This window comes from Oppia nitens, unplaced genomic scaffold, assembly GCF_028296485.1.
Source record: "Oppia nitens isolate AA-2021 unplaced genomic scaffold, nextdenovo-longstitch-racon4-pilon3 scaffold13_pilon_pilon_pilon, whole genome shotgun sequence".
In the NCBI taxonomy this organism is placed as follows: Eukaryota; Metazoa; Arthropoda; class Arachnida; order Sarcoptiformes; family Oppiidae; genus Oppia; species Oppia nitens.
Window position 1 is genome coordinate 647,621 of NW_026533192.1, and position 26,008 is coordinate 673,628.

The window sequence follows — 26,008 nt, forward strand, 5'->3', positions numbered from 1 at the left end:
AAATCTTTTTTAATAAATAATATAAATGTTAATTTATAATGTCAATAACATTTCAATATTGCTAACAGATCTATTTAAATTAATTAAACTTTTGTAATTTATAAAATATATAGTTTAAATATTAATGGTTTAGTAATACTGTATTTTATAATGCAATGTAATACTATGATAGAAGTTACTTATAGTCTATAATATTACTGATATTACTAATTACAGGCCTAAACAATATATTATTAGTAGTAGTGAACGAAGACGATCAATAGCCATTCACTGAGCAGCATTCATAGCCTAAGGTTTGGCTAGTATTAGTAAAACTCGAAGTTAGAAAAACTGTTCAAGGTTATAAAACAGTTGTTTTTTGGGAGGGGAGATTTAGTTTTCAGGGGGAGGGAAAATTTTAAAGGTTTTAGAGTGGTAAAAGTTATGAAGATTTCATTGGTAGTTACTGAAAATGTGATAACTGATGAAGTTAAACAATGAGAAATGTTTTGTAAAATCGCAATTAATACAATGTATTAATTACCTAAATTACATAACATAACACATCCTCTAACTGATTTTTTTTACAAAAAAATATTTTATTGATTAAAATAAAAAAATGATTACATATTAAAATTAAAAATAAAAAAAATATTAAAAAATATATATAGATTATAAAATTATAATTAAAAATAAAATGTTTAAATATTATTAAAAAAATAATTATTAATTAGGTTGTTTCGAAACTTCAAAGGGTGCACAATGTCCAACTTTGTGATCGTTGCAGAGATGATTATCGTTTTCTCCAGATTCCATTTTTTCAATTAAATCAAAAAAACAACCATATTTTTCCAGCAAAACAGTTATTTCATGTTTGTGTAAAGTAATATGTCTTCCTTGGTCATTAACGTTTTGCATTATAACAAAGTTGTTTGTAGATGAAGATTGTTTTATAATTAGCTCACGTGCCGATTTTTTACTCTTAAGTATACGATTATCAGTGTCGTTAATTTGTCCTGAAAATGCCAATGACCGTGCTAGCCAATCAAATTCAAAAGCAGTTAAACAAATGCCTTGTCTTGCTGGTAGATTTTTATATGAACCTCTAATGTCGACCAAAAGAAATTCAGGATCACTTATCTTACGTTTTAAACTCAAAACTTTTTTAGCATATTTGTCAGATTCTGACAAATTTGCTGAGAAAATAGTTTCAAAAATTTGTTTATCCATTGCAAATAATGTTTATGTGTGGTTGTTAGTTAGTCTAAAGTTAAAATAAAGACAATTTGTTTGTAATGTTTTGTATTTATAATAAAGTATGAGCAGACGCAAATGAAACTTTTTTTGTTGTTTTACATTTGTCATCTAGTAAAGTCATATGCAATAAATTTTCAGCTAAAATTTTTTGTTGTAAATAATCCCAAATAAAACAACTTTTTCTTAAAGCACATCTCATTAATTTTGAACTTTTATCTTTATTTATAAATCCATGTAAATAACAATATTGATTTGATGTTATTAATTTATCGAATAAATGTAACGGCGGACATATTTCTTGAGATGAATCATCAGGAGATAGGTCAACACAGGGAATTTCTAAATTCTCTAAAATATATAATAGTTGAGGATTCTTTACACCTAAATATGGTTTGTCATCTGTTTTTAAATAAAAGTATGTTGATTTTAGAAATTTCTCCAAATTGTCATATTTTATTGTTCGGTAATAATACTGTGGTAAACTGTTATTTAGTGTAATTCCATGAATATTTTTTGTTTGATAAAGTAATGATTTCCAAAATTTCTTTTTTTCTTGTTTTTGTATATTGCATTCAATTTCATAAGAGGTCTTTATTTTATGATTAACAATTGCAAGTTCTCTAGGATAAAAATTACTTCTAATCATAAAACCTTGCATATCAACAATTGCACAGATTTTTCTAATTTTATCCGAATCCATTTTAGTTAATCTTTCTTAGCTAACGAAAAGTTGTTGAATATTTCTCTCATAAGTTTATCGTTTGCTAAAGTGTTTCTACTAAATTTTGAAATGTATGCGCGAGTTGATAGATTTTGACAACGATAAATTATATACAAAACACAATAATGTCCACATGTAGTAGATTTAATATTTTGTAATGTTACTTTATTGTATGTCCAACCAAGTCTGCATTTAGTTTCTAAATAGTTAAATATATCTTCTTTTAGCGGAGGTAATCCAAATGAGTCAAAATATTCTCCATAACCATCTTTGTTTATTGAAATTGCTACCCAATGTTCTCCTGGTTTATAAGATGGATCAGTGTTAACAATAATGTTTATAGGTAATTTGTCAAACTTAGGTATATTGTCTGAACTATAGACTCCTTTAAAACAACTAAATGTTTTTAATAGTTTGTTTATTGTTAGAGTATCCATTAATTGAACGTATAAATAGGGTTTCTATCGTAATCGATCTCAAGTAATGCGTCATAATCCAAATATACTAAAACCGTTATAGCGTTTGCTAAAGGTTCTTTGAATCTTAGTTGTAATCTTAGATTACCGTGTTTAATTGGATTAACATAACCTGTTGCACAGCAACCTGAAGATAAATCTGGGTTAAAATTAACAGCAAATATATTGTTTCCTTTTGGAAAGTCTTGTCTTTTTAAGGTTATACAACTGTCAATATTGTCCTGATTGGTTGCTTCAAATAAACTTATATATTCCCGTACATAAAGATTTTTGTCAAAATCAGGAGTAAAAGCTTTTTCTGGATACTGTATACCGTTTAAATAGAACGCCAGATAATTTAGATTGTAGTTTTTATAATTATAAGGATTTTTTATTTCAGAGCCATTAAATGCACTATGATCAACCATTGTAACGAATGCTCTTCTAGGTAATTGGCCATTGTGTACATTATCAATGATAGTATCCATAGTTCCTTTATTTATTGTAATAGGAACAACAAAACTTTCTCTAATTGGATATCTTACATTTGCTGGTTTTAATAATGCCATCTTATGACCTTCGACGACGGCTGGGTTAATTTTTGACCGATGAATGTATAAAGAAGCATCTTTAAATTCAACATTAGATATTCTAACACTACTGTCACACATCATATAGAATGATGGGGAATTGGGGATTAATTTTAACGAAATATTACACCCTCCTAGTAATGCTTTGCCTTGTTCAAACATAGGAATATGTAACTTGCCAATTAAATCTAATTCTCGACCTTTTGATAAATCAGGTTCACCTGTTAATGGTTTAATGTAACTAGTTCTATTTAAGTTAATTCCTTCTAAGTCGTCCAAATTATCTTCTATCCATAAAATTGATGATAAATACGAATCTTTTGCTTCTTTATTTTTTCCTAATTTTATTTCTAAATCGGATTTATAAGGATACGTTTGATGAGATAATGTTACAATTCTATCTCCAATCATCAAATTTACTTGTTTAAATAAAGAATTAAATAAATTATTAACTGGTGAAACTTTTTCCCAATCAGCAGCAACAACAGTTGCTTTTAAAACTTTTTCAATATTAATCTGTAGTTTAATATATAAATATGTTTTATCTAGTCTAAGATATTCGTCAATTCCAGTTGATAAATTAAATTCAATATAAGCTTTAGAATCAATTGCTGATGCTGGTCTATGTTCTGTCAAAATATCTTTTTCTATAGTATTTTGAGTTGGAGGAACTCCAAATATATCAAATTCACTCAATGCTGTTACACTGGATAATTTATGAATTGCAGCCATAATTTAAAAATTAAAAAGTTGATCTTTCTTCTTTGAATGTCGTTTTTTAACTGATTTTCTTTTCCTACCTTTTACTTTTCTAGTGTTTTTTCGTCTTTTAGTTTTAACTTTTTTAACTTCTATTTTTTTCTTTGGTCGTCTACGTCTGCGTCTACGTCTACCTGAACCAGCCTGTGCATATGATCTAGCTTTTTCAGCACCATCGGTTAATATAGTAGCACCAGTTTCTAAGAATCTTTTTTTAGCTGACTCTCCAAAGCTTTTACCTTCAATTACGTCTCTACCAACATCAGCTCCTATACCAAGTAGGTGCTTTCCTAAATATCTTCCTAAAGGCTTAATAGCTTTATTCCATAGATCTCCAAAAAATCCATGACCTCTTTGATATTGATATCCTTCAAATCCACTTAAACCACTACCGGCTTGATTTGTATAATAAAGAATGTATGGATTATCCATATTTTTTAAAACAAAGTTTGATTATAACTCTACCAAATTCAAAAGGAAAATCTTTACCTGTATCTTCCTTAATGTTAATTCTAATTTCTTTAAAAGTGTTATTTACTAACGGTACAAAATGTAAACTGTTGTAAATTATATTAATTTGTTCACCAAATTTATAACTGTGAGGTATTTCTACCACTCGTAACAATTGCGCAGACGCGTCACCAACTAAATTATGGTCAACAATATCACAATACACAAATAACGAATGAAGTCCAGCATTAAGCTGAACACATCTATGTGCTTTATACTTTTTGTAAGGATATTCATCATTAGTAACAATGTTTTCTAAACAGTGTATATAATTAGAATTAAAAAAAATATTATCATGATTACATAAGTACTTATGAAAAGATATCTCTCCCATACTGTCATCATTATATGTTAATCCAAGTATATCTTCTATTTCTTTGCCAAATACAGGGAAATATTGTAAATATTCTCTTTGCGTATCTTTTCTTAATGTATACAATATACCAGATTTAATTTCAACTCTTTGAGTGTATTCATTAAACTTTATATATGGATATGTCAAAGCTACATTATGCAACGCATTATGCATTTGCTTATTTATTTCATTTATAAATAGTTCAGGGTTTTCATAGTATCCTTTATGAATTAATATTTTAGGTTCATCAACTGCATCGAATTCACCTATTGTAGTATTATATTTTATTTCTTTGATTTGATTCATATTTTGTTTCAAAGTTTTAAATATTTCATTAACAGATATAATAACACCTTTTTCGTTGCATAATTTGACTTCCATATTTTGTGAACTATTATACCAAGATTTTGTATAACTTATTTCAGCTATAGAAACTTTCCATTTTTCTTCTTTTTTAAAAGTTTGAGTATCTTTTAAAAATGTAGTAAAATCTGACATTGTATTTTCATTTTCACCAATGTTTCTAACATTACTTGGTAATGTTATATAAAATTCTTCTTGTGCCATTTATAATATTAGGTAAAAAATCAATATATTCTGTAGAATTTCCAGGAATTATAATTCCTCCAGCGCACTTATTTATGATTTTGTTTTGTTTAAAGTAAACTACTATTAGAACACAAATGATAATGACTATCAACAAGATGAATGTTTTCATATTTATAAATTTGTTGGTTTTATATCAATTTTATTTTCATTTAATGTTTTTATTTTTGGATTTGGCATTATATATCCTAATGAACCTGTGAGAATAACTGTCCACAAATTTTGATTACCCCATTCGTAAGTTAGATTTGTTAAACTTACACAAATAACGATAAACAAACTAATTATTTGTACTGTAAATAGAACGACATCTGGTCGAGTAAAATCGTTAGATTTAATTGAAATTTTATCCATTATTAACTTGAAATATATCAGATGCTTTAATCCAACTATTATATTTAGAATTATGATTTAACCATTTAACAAAATAATATTTTATTTTATTTACTGATTTTTCTTTTAAAATTTTTTCAACTCTATACAGATTATTTGTTTTTTGAACTTCTTCAGGGTAAAATCTTCTTTTTAATAATGTCCCGTCTACATCAGTGACTTTATATAATGGCTTTATTTTATTTAAAGTTATGTTATTTATTTTATAAATTTTATCTGTCCAATTTGGATAATAACCGCGATCTAGTGGTTTAGAATCGTATTTAAGACGTACATTGTCATCTATTTTTAATTTTGGTTTTTTAAATTTTTTCAATAATTCTCTTTTCGTATTAACACCATATAAATTTTTGAAAACTTCTTTAAAATTGTTTTCATTTACATTATTTGGTGTCATATTTATTGATCTATGATATGTATTATTATATGAATTTATTATAGACTGTAATACATCGATGTATTTTCTTTTTCCAATGCTAGTAAAATACTTAAACATTTTATTTTTTAATGTTTTATTAAACCTTTCAATAACAGAACATTTAATGGCAGGATTTTCACTTACAAAATGATTGATCTGATATTCTTTCATTAATTTTTTAAACAACGAATTTTCGAACTCCTTGCCTTTATCTGTTTGTAGTTTATATGGAGTATTTGATTTAAATATTATTTTCATTGCATTGACAATTGCATCACCAGATTTATTTTTTAAAGGTATTCCCCAGGCTTTTTTCGAAAAGACATCAATAACTGTTAAAATATAAGTATAATTATTGTTTAATTTAGAAAATTCTTTCATATCAACCAAATCTGCTTGAAAATTTTCATTTATATTTTCTGATATTACAGGATTTCTTTTGAACTTTTTAACGACTTGTTTATGAAGAGAATATACTAATTGATTATTTAACCATTTTTTAACATTACTTAGGGTTATATTAGGATCTTGTTTTATAGCTTCTATATATAATTTTTGTGCACTTGAGAAAGATCCAGCACTTTTTGGATTATAATATATTTTATTTAAAATATTATCCATTTGGAATTTCCCATCGACTACTGTCTATTAACGTTTCATCAATTTCTGAATCGCTATTATTTTTATTCTCTTCTTCTTCATCATCAGATTCATGTCTTCGTTTTTTATTATAATTTTCTTGTTTTAATCGCCATTTATCCATTTCATATGCCTCCATCTCACGCTTCCTTTTAAGGTTAGGCATTGAAGTTTCAGAGTCCATGTTATTATCATTTATATCATAAAGTTTACGTTTTTTACTATTATTACTATCTTCATCACTATATTTTCGCTTTAACGTCTTAACATTAGATTCTGGGAAATTTTGTTTTGGTTTATTTAAATATTGAGATAACTTTAACTTGACATTTTCATTTATAACTAAATCAGGATTTACATTACTATTAGCTAATAATTCAATGAATTCATTTTCTCCATACAATACTTTACCAACTGACATAGCATGAGAGAGTAAATCAACAATATTTGATTTATCCAAATATTTGCCATTGTTTAATTTAATACGTAAATCACTATCATAACCAAGATTATTAGCTAGTTTTAATATTATTTTTAAAAATCTTTGAATTTTATCATAAAAAGTATTTTTAGACTTTTTATTAGAATTTTCTTCTACATTTGCTATTAATGAACCAGATTCTGGACTATTTTCTATAGCACCACCACTTTGATTCTGACCTGAAGGAACTAATTTTATTTTTTTAGCATAACTCATTTTATCCACTTACTAGATCTGATATAACAGAAGCAACAAATGGGATTAATATAGGTAACCAGCCTCCACTTTGATTTATTAATTTTGATCGCTTTTTTTTGGTTTTTGGATTAGTAATTATTTTTTTAAGTAATGGTTTATATTTTTTAATTTTTTTCTGTGATTGTGGTGTCATCTTTATATTATTTTTAGATAAGTTGAAAATAATTTCTTGCATGGCTTTAAAGTAGTTATCATTTTTAGACATTTCTGTTAAAATAGATTTTTTAATTTTACCACAGTTTGCGTTGCAATAAAGATGCATAGTTTTCATACATTTTCTTAAATTATTAGACATTATTTTGGTATAAATCCAGTAATATTAATTTTATAATTATTTTCTTTTGTTGGAATAATATCAGATTTTAGCCTAATTTTATCAGGTGTATCTTGTTTGAGGTCTAATACTAAATAACCATGTGCTCTAGCTGTCGACAATTCATATGCAGACATAAAATACTTAAAATTTGTTGGGTACACTTGCTTTGCTAACGCCATTATTTGCATTTTATCTCTTGGACTTTTAAATATTATTATATAATGTGAATTTAAATTTAAATCACGTACTATTGGTCCTTTATTATATAAATTTTGTGTTAATATTATTACACTTTGTTTATTATGATGAGATCCTTTAGTAAATAAGTCAATAATAATTTTACTGTTTTTAATTTCAGTCATTAAATCATCAATTATTATAATGTCTATATTTTCTAGGTCTTCTGTATCAGGTATTCCTTCAATATATTTAAAATTAACATTTTCTACTGACTCATCGTAAAGATTTTGCCAAATACCATAACACCATGCAACATTTATCACAATTTTATTCAAATTGTTAATAGTTAATTTATGAAATCTCAACAAATCTCTTATTAAATATGTTTTACCAGAGCCTGATGGACCTGCAGATAAACAAGTAAAAGGATGTTTAAATTTTAAATGTTTTTCTTCTACAACTTCCATGTTTGATTACAAATCTAATACTGATATTTATTTTATATAACCATATGGAAGAGTATCATTTCCATCTATTTTTCGTTTATCTGACATAACACGAAACAGTTTATCATAGTATTTAGTATAAACTTCATGTTTTTTATTAGATCTAATTAACATTTGCGGTATTAATTTTAGTGAGTCGTTATTATTAATATAATTATTTGCCATATTAATCATTTCTTCTATTGTTATAAGTTCTAAAGCTTTTTCTGTTAATGTTATTCCTTTAACTTTAATAGGCACAATAGGATTGATTTCATTACTATTTTTCCAGATTTCCATGGCGTAAACCTTAGGACCTAAACTAACAAACTTAGTACATATTGCTTTATCACCATAATCTTTTAGTATTTCGTCTGCCAATCCTCCTAAATAATCAGATGTATTAGGTTTAGGTTCACCTTCTGTGTATTTAAAAATAACAGAATCTGTATCCATATATAATAACCTACCGGGAATAACTTCTATTTGATCAATCAATTTCATTAATTCAATTCTAGCATAAGATGTCACAAAAGCGGCCGTTGCCAAACTAGTATTGCCAACATTTCCCATTTCATCGTCAATATATTCCCAAGTAACAATTAAACAATTTTCATTAATAAGTAACTCTCCTTTAATTCTCTTTGTTCTATCATTTACTAACTCCCAATATTGATGATATTCTGTACATATTGTTGTTTGAGTTAAATTAGATCTTTGAGCTAATTTTCCCCATAAAGTATTTAAAAATAATTTTGCTATGAAACGTAATGCAGAATTTTTTTTAATATCATTATAATCTAATTTAATGTTTTCATTTTTAAAAAAATTATCGATATATTTTAATTTATCATTTTCGTTCTGGATCCATGATGGCCAACCATCAGATTGTTGTTTTAATTTTAAAAATAAGTTTATATATTTTGAAAAAATTTTATCTGTTTTTTTCTCATAATTATAAACTTCTATAATATCAATAATTTTATAACCTAAACTTATTGCATAATTTAATTCTATTGTAGACCATGTATTGATTAGATATCTTTCTTCTAATTTATGAGTACAATTTAAACTATTTTTTTCTTTAGCACACAAAAAGCATAAAGGAAATATTAATTTATTATTAATTTTCATAGGCAAGACTGGCATACGTAAATCTGTTGGTGCTTCTACAATACATTTAACAAACCCAAAATATGACTTTAATGTATAATCAAAATTTTCTGATATAACAATTGGATGTCCTACAGGGAAATATTTGTATTTTAAAACACTGGGATATAGTGACCGGAAGTCATAATATAGAATTTTAGAATTAATATCATTAGTTACATCACAATAAAATTTAATGTTATTTGTTCTACCACCACAAAAACTTTCTCTTATATTAACACCGCCATAAAGATTTTGCTTTCTATAATATTTTATACGTTTTTCTATATATTTATCCATTGTTTTATCCACTTTTCTTTTTTTAACCAGTGTACAGTCCCATTCTTCTATAAAATTAAATTTTCTTTTTAAATTTAATTCAATTTTTCTCTCTAAAGTTTTATTATAAATTTCATTAGGACTACATAATACATTTTCATTATTTGTTTTTATGCATTTGTCATCTCTTTTATCTTTAAAAATACAAGTATGACAATGAAAATAACAACCGTTGTATTCGTATATAGTATTACTTTTCTTATTAAATCCATCTACATAATAGTTATTTATTTTAATTTCTCTATCTAAACTAATTTTATTAATAAACTGCTGATAGTCTAACCATGCATTAGCTATCTTTGAAAAAGTTCCTTTCCGATAACCTTTAATAGGCGTAACACCAATAGTATTTTTAGGTAAAATAGTACTTTTAAAAAACTCTAATCCAATTGATGCTAATGTAAAACATCTGGTGATTGGGTCAATATTTGTAATATTTTTAAAAGTTTGACGAAAGGCTTGCAGACATTTTAATAATATTAATACATCATTGTTACAGTATTTAATTAATTCATATTTTAAATTGTAATTGTTATTTATATTAAATAATCGAAGAGACTCGTCATACCATTTGTTAAACTCATTTAATTGTGTTGGTTTCATATAATCATTACCAAAATAGATTTTATCTGGTAGCTTTCCTACATAATTAATGTTATTATTTGTATGGAAATTATGTGGAAAAAAGCCTTTAACAACTATATTTTCAAATCCGAACGCTTTTGGTAATGTTGACAAAGGTTGTTGAAACAACAGTAATGAATCTAGGAATTTTATATTTCCGACTTCTGCTTTTAAAATTTTATTTCCATTCATAATTACAGTTGGATTGATAAAATTTCGTTTAAATAAATCATTTAAGACGAAATGATTATCATAACCTTTAGCGTTGTGTGCAAATACATAAATATAACACTTATTTATTTCAGCATTTAAAGCTAACTTAGAATATAAATAATTTCCAAATTCTTCTATGCAATTTAAACCAAAAAACACGTTATTAAAAACACCACAAACATCACAAATAATTGTTTTATTTTGAGTTGATTCGTTCCAACATATATCACACACAGTGTTTGAAATTAATAAGTCAGGTTTATGTTCAAATAAGTCATTAAATTTGTTTTGTTGACATTCGATATCAAATGCAACTATTATTTTGTTTTTTTTATCTGATTCTTTAATTTTATTTAAATTTTCTGTTTTTAAATAACAATAATGATTTTCCAATTTAAATATTTCATTACAAACTTTGCATTTATGACTATCGCATAAATGTTTTAATCCATTATAAGTCACTAAACACTTTAAACATTTTTTAATGTTCCTACAAACAGGATTCTTACCTGTTATATGATTTTCAAAACATTTATTATTATTAAAATTTATATTACATTTATTACAATTAATCTTTTCTAATAGTCTACATTTAGGAAATGAAAAACACAAATCACATATGTTATTACAAATATGTGTATATGGATGAGAATAAGCTTTATGACAATACTCACAATAATAATGGCAGCCCATATACGATTTTATATGCAATATGGAATCAAAATGTTTTATAGTTTCTGTTTCTTTGTAGCGTAAATATATTTTAGGTAAATTTATGTTATCACCTACAAACAATCTATTATTTCTGATTTTATCATCAATAACAATAATCTGATAATTAATTTTACTTTGAATTAATGGAAAGTCATTTAGTGTAATACAAGTTTTATTTTCAAAATTACATAATTTAACTAAATTAATCACTTGAGCTGTTCGTTCTTTATTAGTATCTCTTTGAATACATTGCCAATTATATTTATTTTCTTTAGATTTAAATTTATTAATACACACTATTATTGCATGTAAAGCACAGAAGTTATCATTATTTTTAATTAAAAATACATTTTTATCACGGATTTCTTTATTACTTATTGTAATAGGTGCTACGCATCTACCTCTTCCATTAATAGCTTTTGTAATGTTAATAGTTAATTTTATTTTCCCGTCTAATAAAAATGTTGTATTACTTTGGGATACCTCAAATATGGCATTAAATAAGGCCTGTTTATTAAAATTTAACTTACTTGTTGGCGGTATAAACAAATGGCGCGTAAGAGCTGAATGTTCAATATTAACACTGAAAACATCGCTATCTCCGGCTGACTGAAGTTGTTCGTTGATAAATAATTCATAAAAATTATCAATATTATTTTCTATTTGAAATAAATCTTCAAATGTACCAAAATTATGTTTAATGTTGTATTGATACGATTTCTCAGTTCTTCTAAACCTAATACTTTGACGAACACTTGATTGTGAAATACGTTGCCATTCAAATATCACTTGATTATTATTATTATTATTATCACTATTACTACTACTACTACCTTGTCCAGATTGATTAGTAGTAATTTCATTTAAAATACCATTTAAAACCGATCTAATAATTAAATTTTCCCGCCAAAGTTGGTTATTCATAATTAAATTAGTTAATAATTTATAAAAGATAAAATAAATATAATAGAACACAATGTTTTTTTTAAATAAATTTATTTATTTTTTAAAAAAAAGTTACAATTAAATTTTTTTAAAATAATTATTAAATGATTAAATACTAAAATTTTATTAAAATAGTATTTATATAATAAAAATATATTTAAAGTTTATAAAATAAGTATCAAATGTTTAAAATATATATAATAATTGTAAAAATAATAAAGTGTAATTATAAAAATTAATTAAATTAATGATTGTATAATGTGTAAAAAATATATAATAATAGTGGTTAAAAATAATTATAATCAATAGATTAAATATGATTTTAAATTGTTAATAAAATATAGATTAATTAAGCACTTCTAAATCGTTTTCGTCATCAGTTGTAGCAATTTCGATGTTTAGTTCGACTTTCTCAATGTCTCCTGTCTGAGTGCCAGAATCAATTCGTTTATTTGCTTGATTTTCGGTTTCGCTGATTTCGTCTGCAGAGCGTTTTGTCCCTGCGATTACTTTTTCTAAAATAACAACGCGATTTTGAAGGCCAAGATGAGACCGCAATACTTTTTGCATTCCTTCAGTCAATAATGTTATGCGTCGAAGAGTATTAAGTAACATTTCATTTTGTTTGACCAACTTTTTCTATTAAAATAAAAATTATTAGTAATTAATCAATAATATGTCATATTAAAATAAAATATAATACCTCTAAGGAATATGTCACAGTTGACAACTCTGTGATGCAGTTGTGTAAGCTCTTTTCTTCAGCCAAGTAATCTTCCATACAAAGATTACATGTCACATAAGAACCAGTTTCGAGGGGGCAGTTTGTCTCGTGATTTGTAATGTCAAGTATTGATGCTTTGTGATCGCAGCCATTTTCTGTGTTAATGCATTTAACTTCAAACGAACCAAGAATTTCATTCCATAAATATGAGAATATTTTGTCTGTCCAGATGTTAAAATTAGTCCGACAGAGAGGACAACTGACTTCAACAGGTATTTCCAGACCAACACTTTTGCTACGTATCCAATTGTTTAAGCAAGTCAAACAAAACAAATGGCCACAAGGTTTAAGCTAATATTAATAAAATAATTTTTTCAATTTAAGTTTCAATTAAATAAAATATTTAATTTTTTATATTAAAAAATACCTGTACTGGCTGTACAATCATATATGAGCATATAGAACACTCAAGTTTAGATGCTAACAATGTATTGCCAATGATTCGCTCTCGGCCAATTTGGGGGGGGCTTCTAAGCTCTTCCGGCTCATTTGCTGGTCCACCTGTACGTCTTCTGTTAAGACGTGGATCGTCTCCAGGTACGGTTTGGTAGCCAACAACATCGAAACCATTTTGATGGGACATATGGCCAAGGATGACTGTACGAGCTTCTTCAATGGTAAACTCTCGTTGTTGATCACCTCTCAGACGAGCAAAATCCCAGAGTATGTTGCCCAAGTCGTCGTTGAGTATTGAACTTAAAGCGTCAGATGAAATTTCAGATGGATGGCCAGCGATTTCAAGTAACAGATGATACAACAGTGGACGGTTGAGTTGAACAGCGACACTATAAAAATAAGCAATTTTTATTTTATAAAAATACTTTAAAATTAAAGCATAACGTTTGAGTTGACTTCTCAAAACAGAATGAAAATAAATGTTGAACAGTCTCTCTATTTATACAAATTTAACAAAAATATACCGCTTCAGATCTTTGGTTTATTATTTTTAAATTTATTATATGACAAAAATATAACAGATTTTTTCACTAGAATTTTACTTAAAAGAATTTAAAACTTAACAATAAAAATAACTTAAACATACACTATATAACTAAAGCTAACATTAAGCTTACACTTTTCTATAATAAATTTTAACTATAATAAAATAAACTTTTTGCTTAACATAATTTAAACTAACAATTTTTACTAGAATAATAAAACTAACACTAACACTAACATTAATAGTATAAACATTTTTTCTACAACCATAAATATAACTCAAAACACTTCAACTAAAATAAAAATAAAGCTAACATTAACCGTACTAGTAGTATCAATAATTTAAAACTTTTTCTAAAATCATAAAACTAAGACTAAGACTAACAATTCTAATAATACTACTAACGCAAACATTTTTTACAATCATAAAACTAAAGTTAAGACAAACCGTACATTTAGTATTAATATCAAACATTTCTTACAATCATAAAAATAACTAAAAGTATTTCAACTACAATAAAACAAAAGCTAATACTAAATATACTAACTGTAACATTATTAGTACAAATATCTCTACAATCATAAAAATAACTAAAAGTATTTTAACTATAATAAAACAAAAGCTAATACTAAGTATACTAACTGTAGCATCAATAGTATAAACATCTTTACAATCATAAAAATAACTAAAAGTATTTCAACTATAATAAAACAAATGCTAATACTAAATATACTAACTGTAGCATTAATAGTATAAACATCTCTACAATAATAAAACAAAAGCTAATACTAAATATACTAACTGTACCATTAATAGTACAAACATCTCTACAATAATAAAAATAACTAAAAGTATTTTAACTATAATAAAACAAAAGCTAATACTAAATATACTAACTGTAGCATTAATAGTACAAGCATCTTTACAATCATAAAAATAACTAAAAGTATTTCAACTATAATAAAACAAAAGCTAATACTAAATATACTAACTGTAGCATTAATAGTACAAGCATCTTTACAATCATAAAAACAACTAAAAGTATTTCAACTACAATAAAACAAAAGCTAATACTAAATATACTAGCTGTAGCATTAATAGTGTAAAAATTTTCTATATAACGGCTGTAAACAAATAACACGTTAACAGTTGCTTTCCAGTCGTCTCATAGATCACATCACTTTTATTTATTTGTTGCTGTTGCTGTAATTGTTAATTTTAAAATTATGAAACATTTAAGAACTGAATGCATCCCATTCATTGACGACAGCTTTGATGACAACACAGATATAAATAATGGTAAGTTTTAAATATTTTATAATTGTATTAATAATTACTAATGTTTTTTTATTTTATTTAAATTACAGAACCAATGGACTTGACTATTAAATCTGATGCCAATGATTTGTTGGAGGAAGAGGATGAGCAGTGGGGTTCGGAAAATTTTACGGTCCAATGCCTCAATCAACTAAACAATATGCTGCAAACGGCCAACTCAATGCTCGAAACTATTCGTGAACAACAACCTGATCCGTATTTGCCTCAACCGTCGCCATCAACATCGTATTACGACCTTGATGAAGACAAGGACCCGATGTACGGCTCATATTCTGGACAAGAATTTTCGCCACTATCGTCAACGCCAATTACTGACTATCCTCCGCCACCACCTTTTGAACCACTGGAACCACTAGAAGACAGCATTTTTGGTGATCAACAACATCAACAACAATCAATTGATTCTGGCTACGAATCAACTGATGGCATCAATGGTTCCAATGGAACGCCGAGTATTCATTTTGACAATAATGGACCTATTGATCTGAAGCCAATGGGATACCACACCTTTAATACTTTAAATAACATTCCTATTATTGGTAATTATTGTTTTTCTACAAGTGTTTCATCTTGTGGTAATTTTATAGTACTGCAAAGAGCTCAGCAAATTGAGCCCTATTTTCATTAATTTTTATATTATTTTTTAAATTTTAATTAATCAATATATTTAATTTGTATTTTTTATTTTATTTTTCATTTCAATAAACATTTTTTTAAAAAATACATTGTATTTATTTAATTTATTGGTGTCGTAGTACTATAATTTCAATACAACAAATATAAAAATTTTGTCTTTAAGCTTGCAAATTACAACAACATATTAATATTGAATATTATATTATATTTTAAAATTATAATAAAGAAATATATTAATTAATATATAATAATAATATATATAGTCTACTATATAAAATACTATATATATATAAATATATATATATATATATATATATATACCCTATAAAAAATTAAAATATGCTTTAAAATAATAAATTAAAATTCAATGTATGTTTTTGACACGTTTGGTGGCGCTAAAGGTTATATCAGTTATTATTTTTTCAGAGAAAAATATATTTATTATATATTTAATATGATAAATACAATACAACAACAAAATATATTTAAAATCATTATAAATTTAAAAAATATTAGTGACAATTATTTTACTGTTATTGTCAGTTAGTTAGTGATGTACTCATATATAATCATTACCACTAGTTTTAATACTAATATTTTTAAAATCATTAGTAGCATATATATAGCATCAGCTGTCTTATGATAAAACTTAATTAAATGTTGATTTAAAGTACAGACACATTAAATGTTTAGTATATGTTTAATTAAGTAATTTATATTGTTTTCAAAATTAACGATTGTATTTTCTATTTATGCTAACATTTTGTCTATCGTTGGCCATGTATGTATGCGGTCAGGGAATGATATTATTGATGGGATTATTATAATTTTAGTTTTTAAAAAAATATATTAAATATATGTATAATTTTTTTATTTAATAAAAATAAAACAAAACGCGAGTTTCACCCCCTCACTCTTATCTGTCTTCCGCATTTTTATTTTAATGTCTTGCCGGTGAGCATCGACTGGGTATGCATTTTATTTTTCTGTCGAGTGCTTAGCTCGACTTTTTTTGGGTGTCTTCCGCATTTTTAGTTTTTGTCCTGCCGGTGAGCAACGACCAAGAGTGAGGTGTTTAAAGTATGAAAAGCGCTAATAAATTTTATAGCACTTTCCTATATAAACACCTCAAATAGGATTTTTTTTATCCTAACAGTTTTTATTTTTATTTTTTATTAAAAATTTAGTTTTTAATTTAAATAATATTTTTTTTATTTTATTAATAATTTATTTATAATTTTATTTATAATTTTATTTATTTGATTTTATTTATTTAATTTCATTTATTTAATTATATATATATATATATATATATTAATTTATTTTTATTTATGTTGTTTGGGAAAAATACTGCAAATTATTTATTGGGAGATATTTTTGTTTAAAACTATACTTATTTGTGTTTGTATGTGTGTGTATGTGTTTGTATGTGTATGTATGTGTTTGTATGTGTATGTATGTGTTTGTATGTGTTTGTATGTGTTTGTATGTGTGTGTATGTGTTTGTATGTGTTTGTATGTGTTTGTATGTGTATGCATGTGTTTGTATGTGTTTGTATGTGTTTGTATGTGTTTGTATGTGTGTGTGTGTGTGTTGTGCTACATATGTGTTGTGTATGTTTTGTATATCTTTTGTTTTTATTGTATATGTGTTGTATATGTTGTATGTGTTGTATATGTGTTGTATATGTTGTATGTGTTGTATATGTTGTATGTGTTGTATATGTTGTATGTGTTGTATATGTTGTATATGTTGTATATGTTGTATATGTTGTATATGTTGTATATGTTGTATATGTTGTATATGTTGTATGTATTTGTTTTGTTTGTAAGTTGTTTTGTTTGTAAGTTGTTTTGTTTTATGTATGTATGTGTGTGTGTTATACTGTATAAACCCTTTATTACCCTCTCCCCTTACTTTTATTACCCTAAACTATTTACTAAAATTTCCCTCCCCTACCGAAAATCTAACCCTTTTTTACCCCCCTAAATCTAACGTTTATGACCCCATTCCTGCACAGTATTCATAGCCTAGGATTTTGCTAATATACACCAAACCCTAGGCTATGAATACTCTGTTTTTATTTGTCTATGCTGTTTAAGTCACTATACTACTATTATTTATAGATTAATATTAGTAATCTTTGAAAAATTATAATTATTTATCAATTATAAGTTTACTTAAAAGGTTTTATTAAATAATATAAAATTTAAATAATTTATTATAATCATATAAAAATAATTATTTTAAGCTTTTTAAACATTTTGTTTATAATTATCTTTATTATTCTTAGTTCATAATGAGTTTTGTTATTCAATTAGTTTTAATATTGTTTTTATTTATTCAAATACACAACTGTTTGTCCCAAAAACAACAACCATTTCATWACCAAAACATTAATATAAATGGCAGACATTGTTCCGAACAGATTTACCGACAGTGCACTCATGAGTCCGAGTTTACCGAACAAGAGATCGAAAATGTTAGACAATATTTAATTAAAAGATTTGCTAAAACGRGACCAATAAGACAACCGTGCAAACGATTACACGTACGTAAAGACATTAAATGTATGTCAAAAGTAGAAGTCCAGAAACTGATTGAAATGTTTAAACGTCTTTATGGGACCGGTTTTATGGATTATATGACAGCATTTCATCTGAAAAGTTGGCCACAAGTGCACAAATATGGTGAAGGTTTGCCTTGGCATCGATGGTTTATCAATGAAATGGAAAAAGAGATGATGCGTTTGGATCCCAGTGTGACTCTACCCTATTGGAACTACTTTACCGATTATGCCGAACCACACCTAAGTATTATTTGGGACTATTTTGGTCGCGCAGGTAATGCACAAAACGATTACTGTGTACSGGACGGACCGTTTGCTGRACAGATGGTTAAACATCCCGAACCACATTGTTTACGACGTCAATGGATAGACGATAAGTTTATACCAGTTTGGGARTCACCCGAATGGATCAGTACTGTCATTCAACGTGGTTTTGATGGACCAACCTTTATAATTGGATTGAAAATGTTGGCCAGTTATACACAGTTGGAYACTGTGAGCCGTATTTTATTKAATTTGGGAGATTTTATTCATAAAATGAATCCAATTTACTCAAAACTGTGGTCACAATTTGCATTAGACGTCGCTTACAACGCTCACTTCAAAGGACATCTTTATGTCGGGGGCTTTAATGGTGACTTCAGTCGGATTTATGCCACAAACGATCCGATCTTTTACTTATATCACGCAACGACTGCCGATATGTCTRTACTGAGCTGGCAATTATCTGATGATCTTAATCTTGTGCCAGAAAACTATGGATTGGGCATCAAATATGACTCTCAATTRAATAGGACAGTGATTGCCAACATTGAGACAGATATGTTAACCGATTTCACCAATACCTCTATAAAAGAGACATTTCAGATAGGATTTGGTGAACTTTGCTATATTCACGATCGCTTTGTCCGACCCATCAATGATTTGATTAAAGGAGTCAAACCAACGGTTCCCGAAGCTATCAAACGACTCAAGAMWTCACTACCGGACAAAATATTTGAAAAATACTTTCCAAAGTTTGCTTTATATCCCAATGAGGTTAYRTTTTTCGACTACTTATTCCCCGATGTCGACAAATGTGCTAATGTTTGTAAATCAATGCCAATTGCTAARCGTTTTATAGATACTGCTGAGGGTAGACGGGCCTGGCATAGATTCATTAACGATTTRGATGTGGATATAACACAAGCTGTGACGGTATCAGAGRACAGTTAYCTAACATTTATGCAACATTTAAAYSAAAGCAATTATTGTTCACCATATGTTGTTTAAATAACTTTATACAGTATTTAATTACTTATATTTTTAAAACTATTATTTTTAAGCATTAYATAATAATATTTTATCTGTCATATTTTTATTATATTTATTGATAATATTGTGCATTGATATGAGTTTATTTAAAATATTAAATTATACTGTATAARTAATATATATTCAGTTAAATAAATTTTAGCAATTATAAACTTTATTAAGTAAATTTATTAATTTTATTTTTTTTAAAATAATTAATTAGTTTCAATGTTTGATGATTGAGTTAKTGTTTGTTCATTAGGTGTTTGATTGGTTTCTAAAGACATTTCAGTGATTACATCCATTGCTTGTTCATCCTCTTTGACAATACTAGGTCTGTGAGCGATTAGATGACTAGAAACCAGACCCGGTCTATAAGCAACTGTTACACAACCAATACAATCAGCAATTTTATTAATACGGATCTGTTTGATAACATCTTTTAAGTTGACACTTGAYAATAGATTTTGAACGTCGACTCTAGCGAACAGTTTTTGGACACTTCCTGATAATTTGGTGATTCCTGTATCACAGGCACAGGCACTGGGATCCGGATTTGGCAAATCCATAAATTCAAGATATGCCGTTCCCAATAATCTTTTTGGCCCATCTGTTACATAACCAATTGTTGTTGAAGTATAMGATCCTGAAAATAATTATTATTAAATAAAAGCAGAATAWAATTATTTTGATGTAATTAATTATGAATTATTTTTTATTACCATTATTTCTATTGCTTTTAAAATAGATTAATTTGACTTCAACATCAGACACTACTTTTGTATTATTTAAACCCAACATTTCAATGTGGAGCTTAACAATAACGTTGTCGTSACTGGATATGTGTTGACATTGTATGGCATCGCACGAGTCTTTAAGTCTACCATTCATTATCTCTTTGATGGACAGTATATGAGCCACGAGTTTGGACTCACATTCGTTGACCGTATATTCAGAATAATATTGAGTTTCTAATGTTACAAATCATCAATTAGTAGGGTATATATATATGATCAACAATTACTTWGTMTATACCTCTGGTAGTTTCGGGCTCAGGTATCGGAAAATTTTCATGTAATGCTTTTTCTTCCATAAGTCCCGGCTCGTAATGATACTTTGCACATCCAGAGCACACACCTAACGATGTATTTTTAAACAATTCAATYAATTGACTTTTCGTTTGTGTTGTCCATAATAATTGAAGCGATTGCTTATCAATTGTTGAAAATATGATCTCYGATACACCAGTTTGTCGTTTCAATCCGTCTACAGTACAGCAAATTTCGTCGTCTAAATTAGGTATTTCCGAAACAGCCAAAAATGTTTTGCCTCTAATTGTCTCACAACTGTTGTCATCGACATAACCGATTGATATGCGATACAGATTTCCTATTCATAATAATAATAAAAAATTAATAAAAAYATTTRACAATTACCTGTAATAGTCAAATATCAATGGTGTTACCATTTTTTCTCGTTTCATTAATAAATGAATGACTTAATATTGTCGTAATGGGACCCCAACTATACTTAGTGGTGATACCATAGATCAGATTTGCTGAGTAATTGCGCTGATAGTCGCATAGCTTAGGATTTGGTATATTTCTATAGTCTAACTGTAATTTWATTAACCGGGCCTTACAATCGTGATTACAGATTAGAGTCTCAGAGAAATTTGTGTGACATGCTRTRCAAAAAATACATATTTTTATTGATTAAATATTATCATTAATAATTATATAATAATATACCTCTATGTTGATAATARTATTTTTCATTAAAATTATCAGGTAGATATTTGTCATCTAATTCACTGGCACCATAATCCAGGTAAAGTGAACTAAAAAGTATACAAACTAATAATTTTGTTTTCATAATTGAAAAAYTATTTTTATTTAGTGATTTTTAAAGTATCTATCATATTATTTTATGTTAAAAAAAATTCTGTTATTTTRTTAACATAATTTTAATCATTAAAAAATTACACAATTGACATAATTTTTTTGTGTAAATGCTCAAGAAACTAGTTTTTACAAAAAAAAATAATTTTCTGCCWCATAAACTCAATTACAGTTAATAGAGATTTGCTCATAAAAATAAATATATTTTTTAAATACACAAAATTCAAGTATTAAATAAATWATTTTATTTATTTCTATGTAATTTATATATTAATAATAATTATATTAATTGTTAACCCAGTTTATCGACAAATATTTTTCTTTTGTTGTCATATTTGAAATAGTTTTTTAGTTTAGGTTTTGATGTGGTCTCTTGTGGCTTAACAGCGGCATGTATTTCACCGYTTTGTACATCACTGGACACCAGTCCCGGACTGTACAACACAGTCGCGCCACCCAAACAGTCRACCAGACGGTTACTTCTGATTTTTGTTACAATTGAATCCAAATCCATAATTGATAGCAAATTTTGAACATCAAGATTGGCAATGATTTTCTCAGTTGAACCGACCAGTTGTGTGACTCCCGGTTCTGAATCGCAAGCGTACGGATTAAAGTTGGGTAAGTCTAGTATTTCCAAATAAGCATCACCTAACAGTCCTAACGGACCTTTTATTATTATGCCGATAGCTATGCCATAAAAACTKCCTAAATAGCAATACAATKATCAATATTTTACAATATTATTAAATTATTTGATAATAATTTAAATTTTTCAAAAACCTTTATTTCTAAAGCCATTAGAGTACAGGATCTTTGCCTGAGTCCTGTTAGGATTGGCATTGTTGCCAATATAGACGGCAAACTCATTGATATCGTTCTCGTATCTRTCAAAGAGATCGATGGCATCGCAMGAGTCAAGWGTCTGATATCGGGCCGTCTCCTCAATGCGGACAACATTTGATGGCAACGCTTCGCACTCGTCTAAAAACTGTCCAATAGTTTCTGTTGTATCTGAAATGTTTGTTATTTTTTAATTGTTTTAAAATTTTGTAATATTATTCAAGTGTTKCTACAAATAAATAATTAGTACCTCTTTTTAATGTATTAGATATGGGATAGTATTCRTCGAGTATGTGTTCATTGATGAGTCCCGGTGTGTAACTGAGTACTGTTGATCCAATACAGTCGGCAACGTTATAGCGCCGAAACATAGCCACTAACTGATCATTAGTATACTTATCAATTAAACTATTGAGTCGTCGATTGTCTATATTGGCAAATATAATCTCTCCGACACCCGATTGTCTGGTCAGACCTTCAATTGAGAAACAGGAAAATGGATTCAGATTTGGCACATCATAGACCACATAGAAAGATGTTTCCAATAGGGGTTCGGCACCACTTTCAACATAACCTATTCCTTTAACCTTTGCACTACCTTTTCATTTAGATAATAAGGTATTATTTCTATAAATAATATTTTATGTTTTTGCAATACCATTAACCCGTGTTTCTTGAAAATAATGTACATTTAGTATTGTGCTAACCGGCCATCTCTTGCCTCTAACCGTAATGTTAACCGATATCCTAAACTGTTGTAAAGTCCTATTTGTGTCGCAAAGTCTGGGATACTCTGAGCTGTCGGTCTCGATCTCTAACTTCAAAATCTGTCCATTTTTACCGGAATCGCATATTAATAGATCTCTTTCAGTCCTATTTGTATCTTAAATTTAAATTAACATTAAATGATAAAAAACATAATTTMAATAATACATAAATAAAATATTGCATTAATAAAAAAATCCTACCTTTAAGATCATCAAATGTATAGCTGGCAATAAAATCTTTATTTAAACCACTATTTGCCAACTTTAAAGTTTGAAACGATTGTAWTGATAGATGAACTATAATTATAYAGAATTTTATTTTWAAAAATAATTAAAAGCAATTTATATGTAGATATACCTGAACTGACAAATAATAAAATACTGAATACAATACTTGTTAAACTCATTGTATGATTAATCATTTATTTTAATACAGATATATAAATATTTAAAAATATAAATCTATTAGTTATTATCAAATTCAAAATGGCTTAATGTATTTTAAAATGTAAYTATTTGTGTTATATTGTAAAAGTCTATGAACTCGAGTGCAAATGTGTTGTAAATTATCTGCAATAATACTATTAATGATTTTTTTTAGTATTTTCTTGTTTTAGTAAATTTTATTTGATTAGTCTAAAAACAGTATATTTAACATTTTATTATAAAAACATTATATTATTATTAKTATCACTTGCATTATATATGCAATTAAAATTTTTAATATTTTTTTAATGTACTTATTTAACCTAGTTAATAATAATATACCGTATACTGTAATACTAAAGCTTATAACATTAAAAATCAGAAAATAACATTAAAAATATTTTATAGTAAAATTTTAATAAAATTAATTTAAGTTAAATAAAGATTTGTTTTAATATCCRATTGATTAGATACGAGTCCCGGCATATATGTGACAGCTATTGAACCCAAACAATCGACTATTCTTGTGCCACGAATTTGTTCAATGATCTCATCCAAGTCTAASAGATTYATTAGATTCTGAACGTCCAGATTAGCAAATATTCTTTCAGTGGTTCCAAACACTTTACTGACACCCGATTCACTGAGACAGTCATATTTATTGAGATTAGGTAGACTGGCCAAACTTAGATATGCGGCACCTAACAAATTGGTCGGTCCTTTAGTCACTATACCGATCAATGTTTCAGTAGAACTGCCTATAAKTTATAGRAAATATAAATAATTTTTTAAAAGTTTTTTTTGTYATAAAACTTATAATATTTAGTTATACCCATAAYTCGACTGATCTTTTCGTAAAGTGTTTGAACAGTCACTTCATGTGACACATTGGTAGTCGTGTAGACAATAAAATTAATGGTTTGCTCTTCAAACTGATCCTTAATGTACATTGAATTACACGATTCCTGTGTCATAACTGTGCGTTTGTCTATAATTCTGATGACTTTTGCTGATAAAAATTCACACTCTTTGAGACTTTCAGTAAACGACTTTTTAATTGCTTTACAACAATAAAATTATTTTATAATATACTGTAATAGTGTTTTAGACTTAAYATATAACTTATGATATAAGTAAAGACTTACTAAATTTACGGGCTTTAAGTGGTGAATACTGTTCMGTAATTAGATGACTGTCCATTAGTCCCGGAGAATACGTAAAATACGAGATCGCTGTGCACACTGTATGAGATTTATTATTAAATATRKCCATCAATTGGTCAGTATTATTAGCAAAAAATAGTTTGTTCAGTAATTTTGGATCAATTTTGGAAAATATCATAGTTTTTGGTCCGACTTGTTGTGTAAAACCAGTCAAAGAACAGCATTTGTGTGAATACTGATTGTGACTATCGGTGAGCTCCAAAAATGACAGACCAAYCAACTGTTTGTAAYTGCATTTTTCAATAATACCAACGGMTACTGACTCCAGATCTCCTATAATTAATAGTTATTATAATATAAAATTAAATCATATCAATTAAATTATTATTATWGATTATATTTTTTAAAAATAATAATAAATATACCATTACATCGAGACTCATTGATATGAAATTTGTTAACTACTGTCGACACCGGTGAGGACGGCCTGTTGGCTAAGTATACATTATAGGTAAGCCTTTGCGAGTAAGTCCTACTGTATGAACACAACTGCGGAAATTGAAGATTATATTCATTGAACTCAATTCTGCTAATTATAKGAGATTTACAGCTCAGAGWAAACCATTGACTAGTGTTTGTAGCTATTGATTGAAAATTAATTCAGATTTTTATAATTATAAAAATTACTAWTAATTCAGACTTTGTGARTGCGGTGTCCACTCAATAACATCACTGATTTTACAGTCATCTAAAYAAATWWAAAAATATATTTATTTATTTATTTATTATATAAATTTCTTAATTAAATCTATATCTAAATACTTTTATAAATTGATGAATAAATAATAAATAAGATGCAAATAAAATTCATTTTAAAAGCAATAAAAACATTTTTATTTTTTATTAAATAATATAATGCCTTACCTGTAAAATATTTTCTCTCAATAAAAATATGTTT

The 26,008-nt window shown here is 26.9% G+C and overlaps 1 protein-coding gene across 2 annotated transcripts; it reads right to left on the reverse strand.

Moving 5' to 3' along the window:
- Window positions 1-24,282: 24,282 nt before the first annotated feature.
- Window positions 24,283-25,798, reverse strand: LOC128958733 (uncharacterized). 2 transcript variants are annotated; one of them, XM_054304664.1, is made up of 4 exons: window positions 25,482-25,798; window positions 25,033-25,383; window positions 24,720-24,947; window positions 24,283-24,645 (listed from the first exon to the last, which is right to left on the reverse strand). In XM_054304664.1, the coding sequence occupies exons 2-4, from the start codon at window positions 25,226-25,228 to the stop codon at window positions 24,317-24,319; spliced, it is 753 nt and encodes a 250-aa protein (XP_054160639.1). In that variant the 5' UTR covers window positions 25,229-25,383; window positions 25,482-25,798; the 3' UTR covers window positions 24,283-24,316. The 2 variants fall into 2 exon arrangements, with proteins under 2 accessions (XP_054160639.1, XP_054160631.1); XM_054304656.1 differs by having other exon boundaries at window positions 25,476-25,798.
- Window positions 25,799-26,008: the final 210 nt, after the last annotated feature.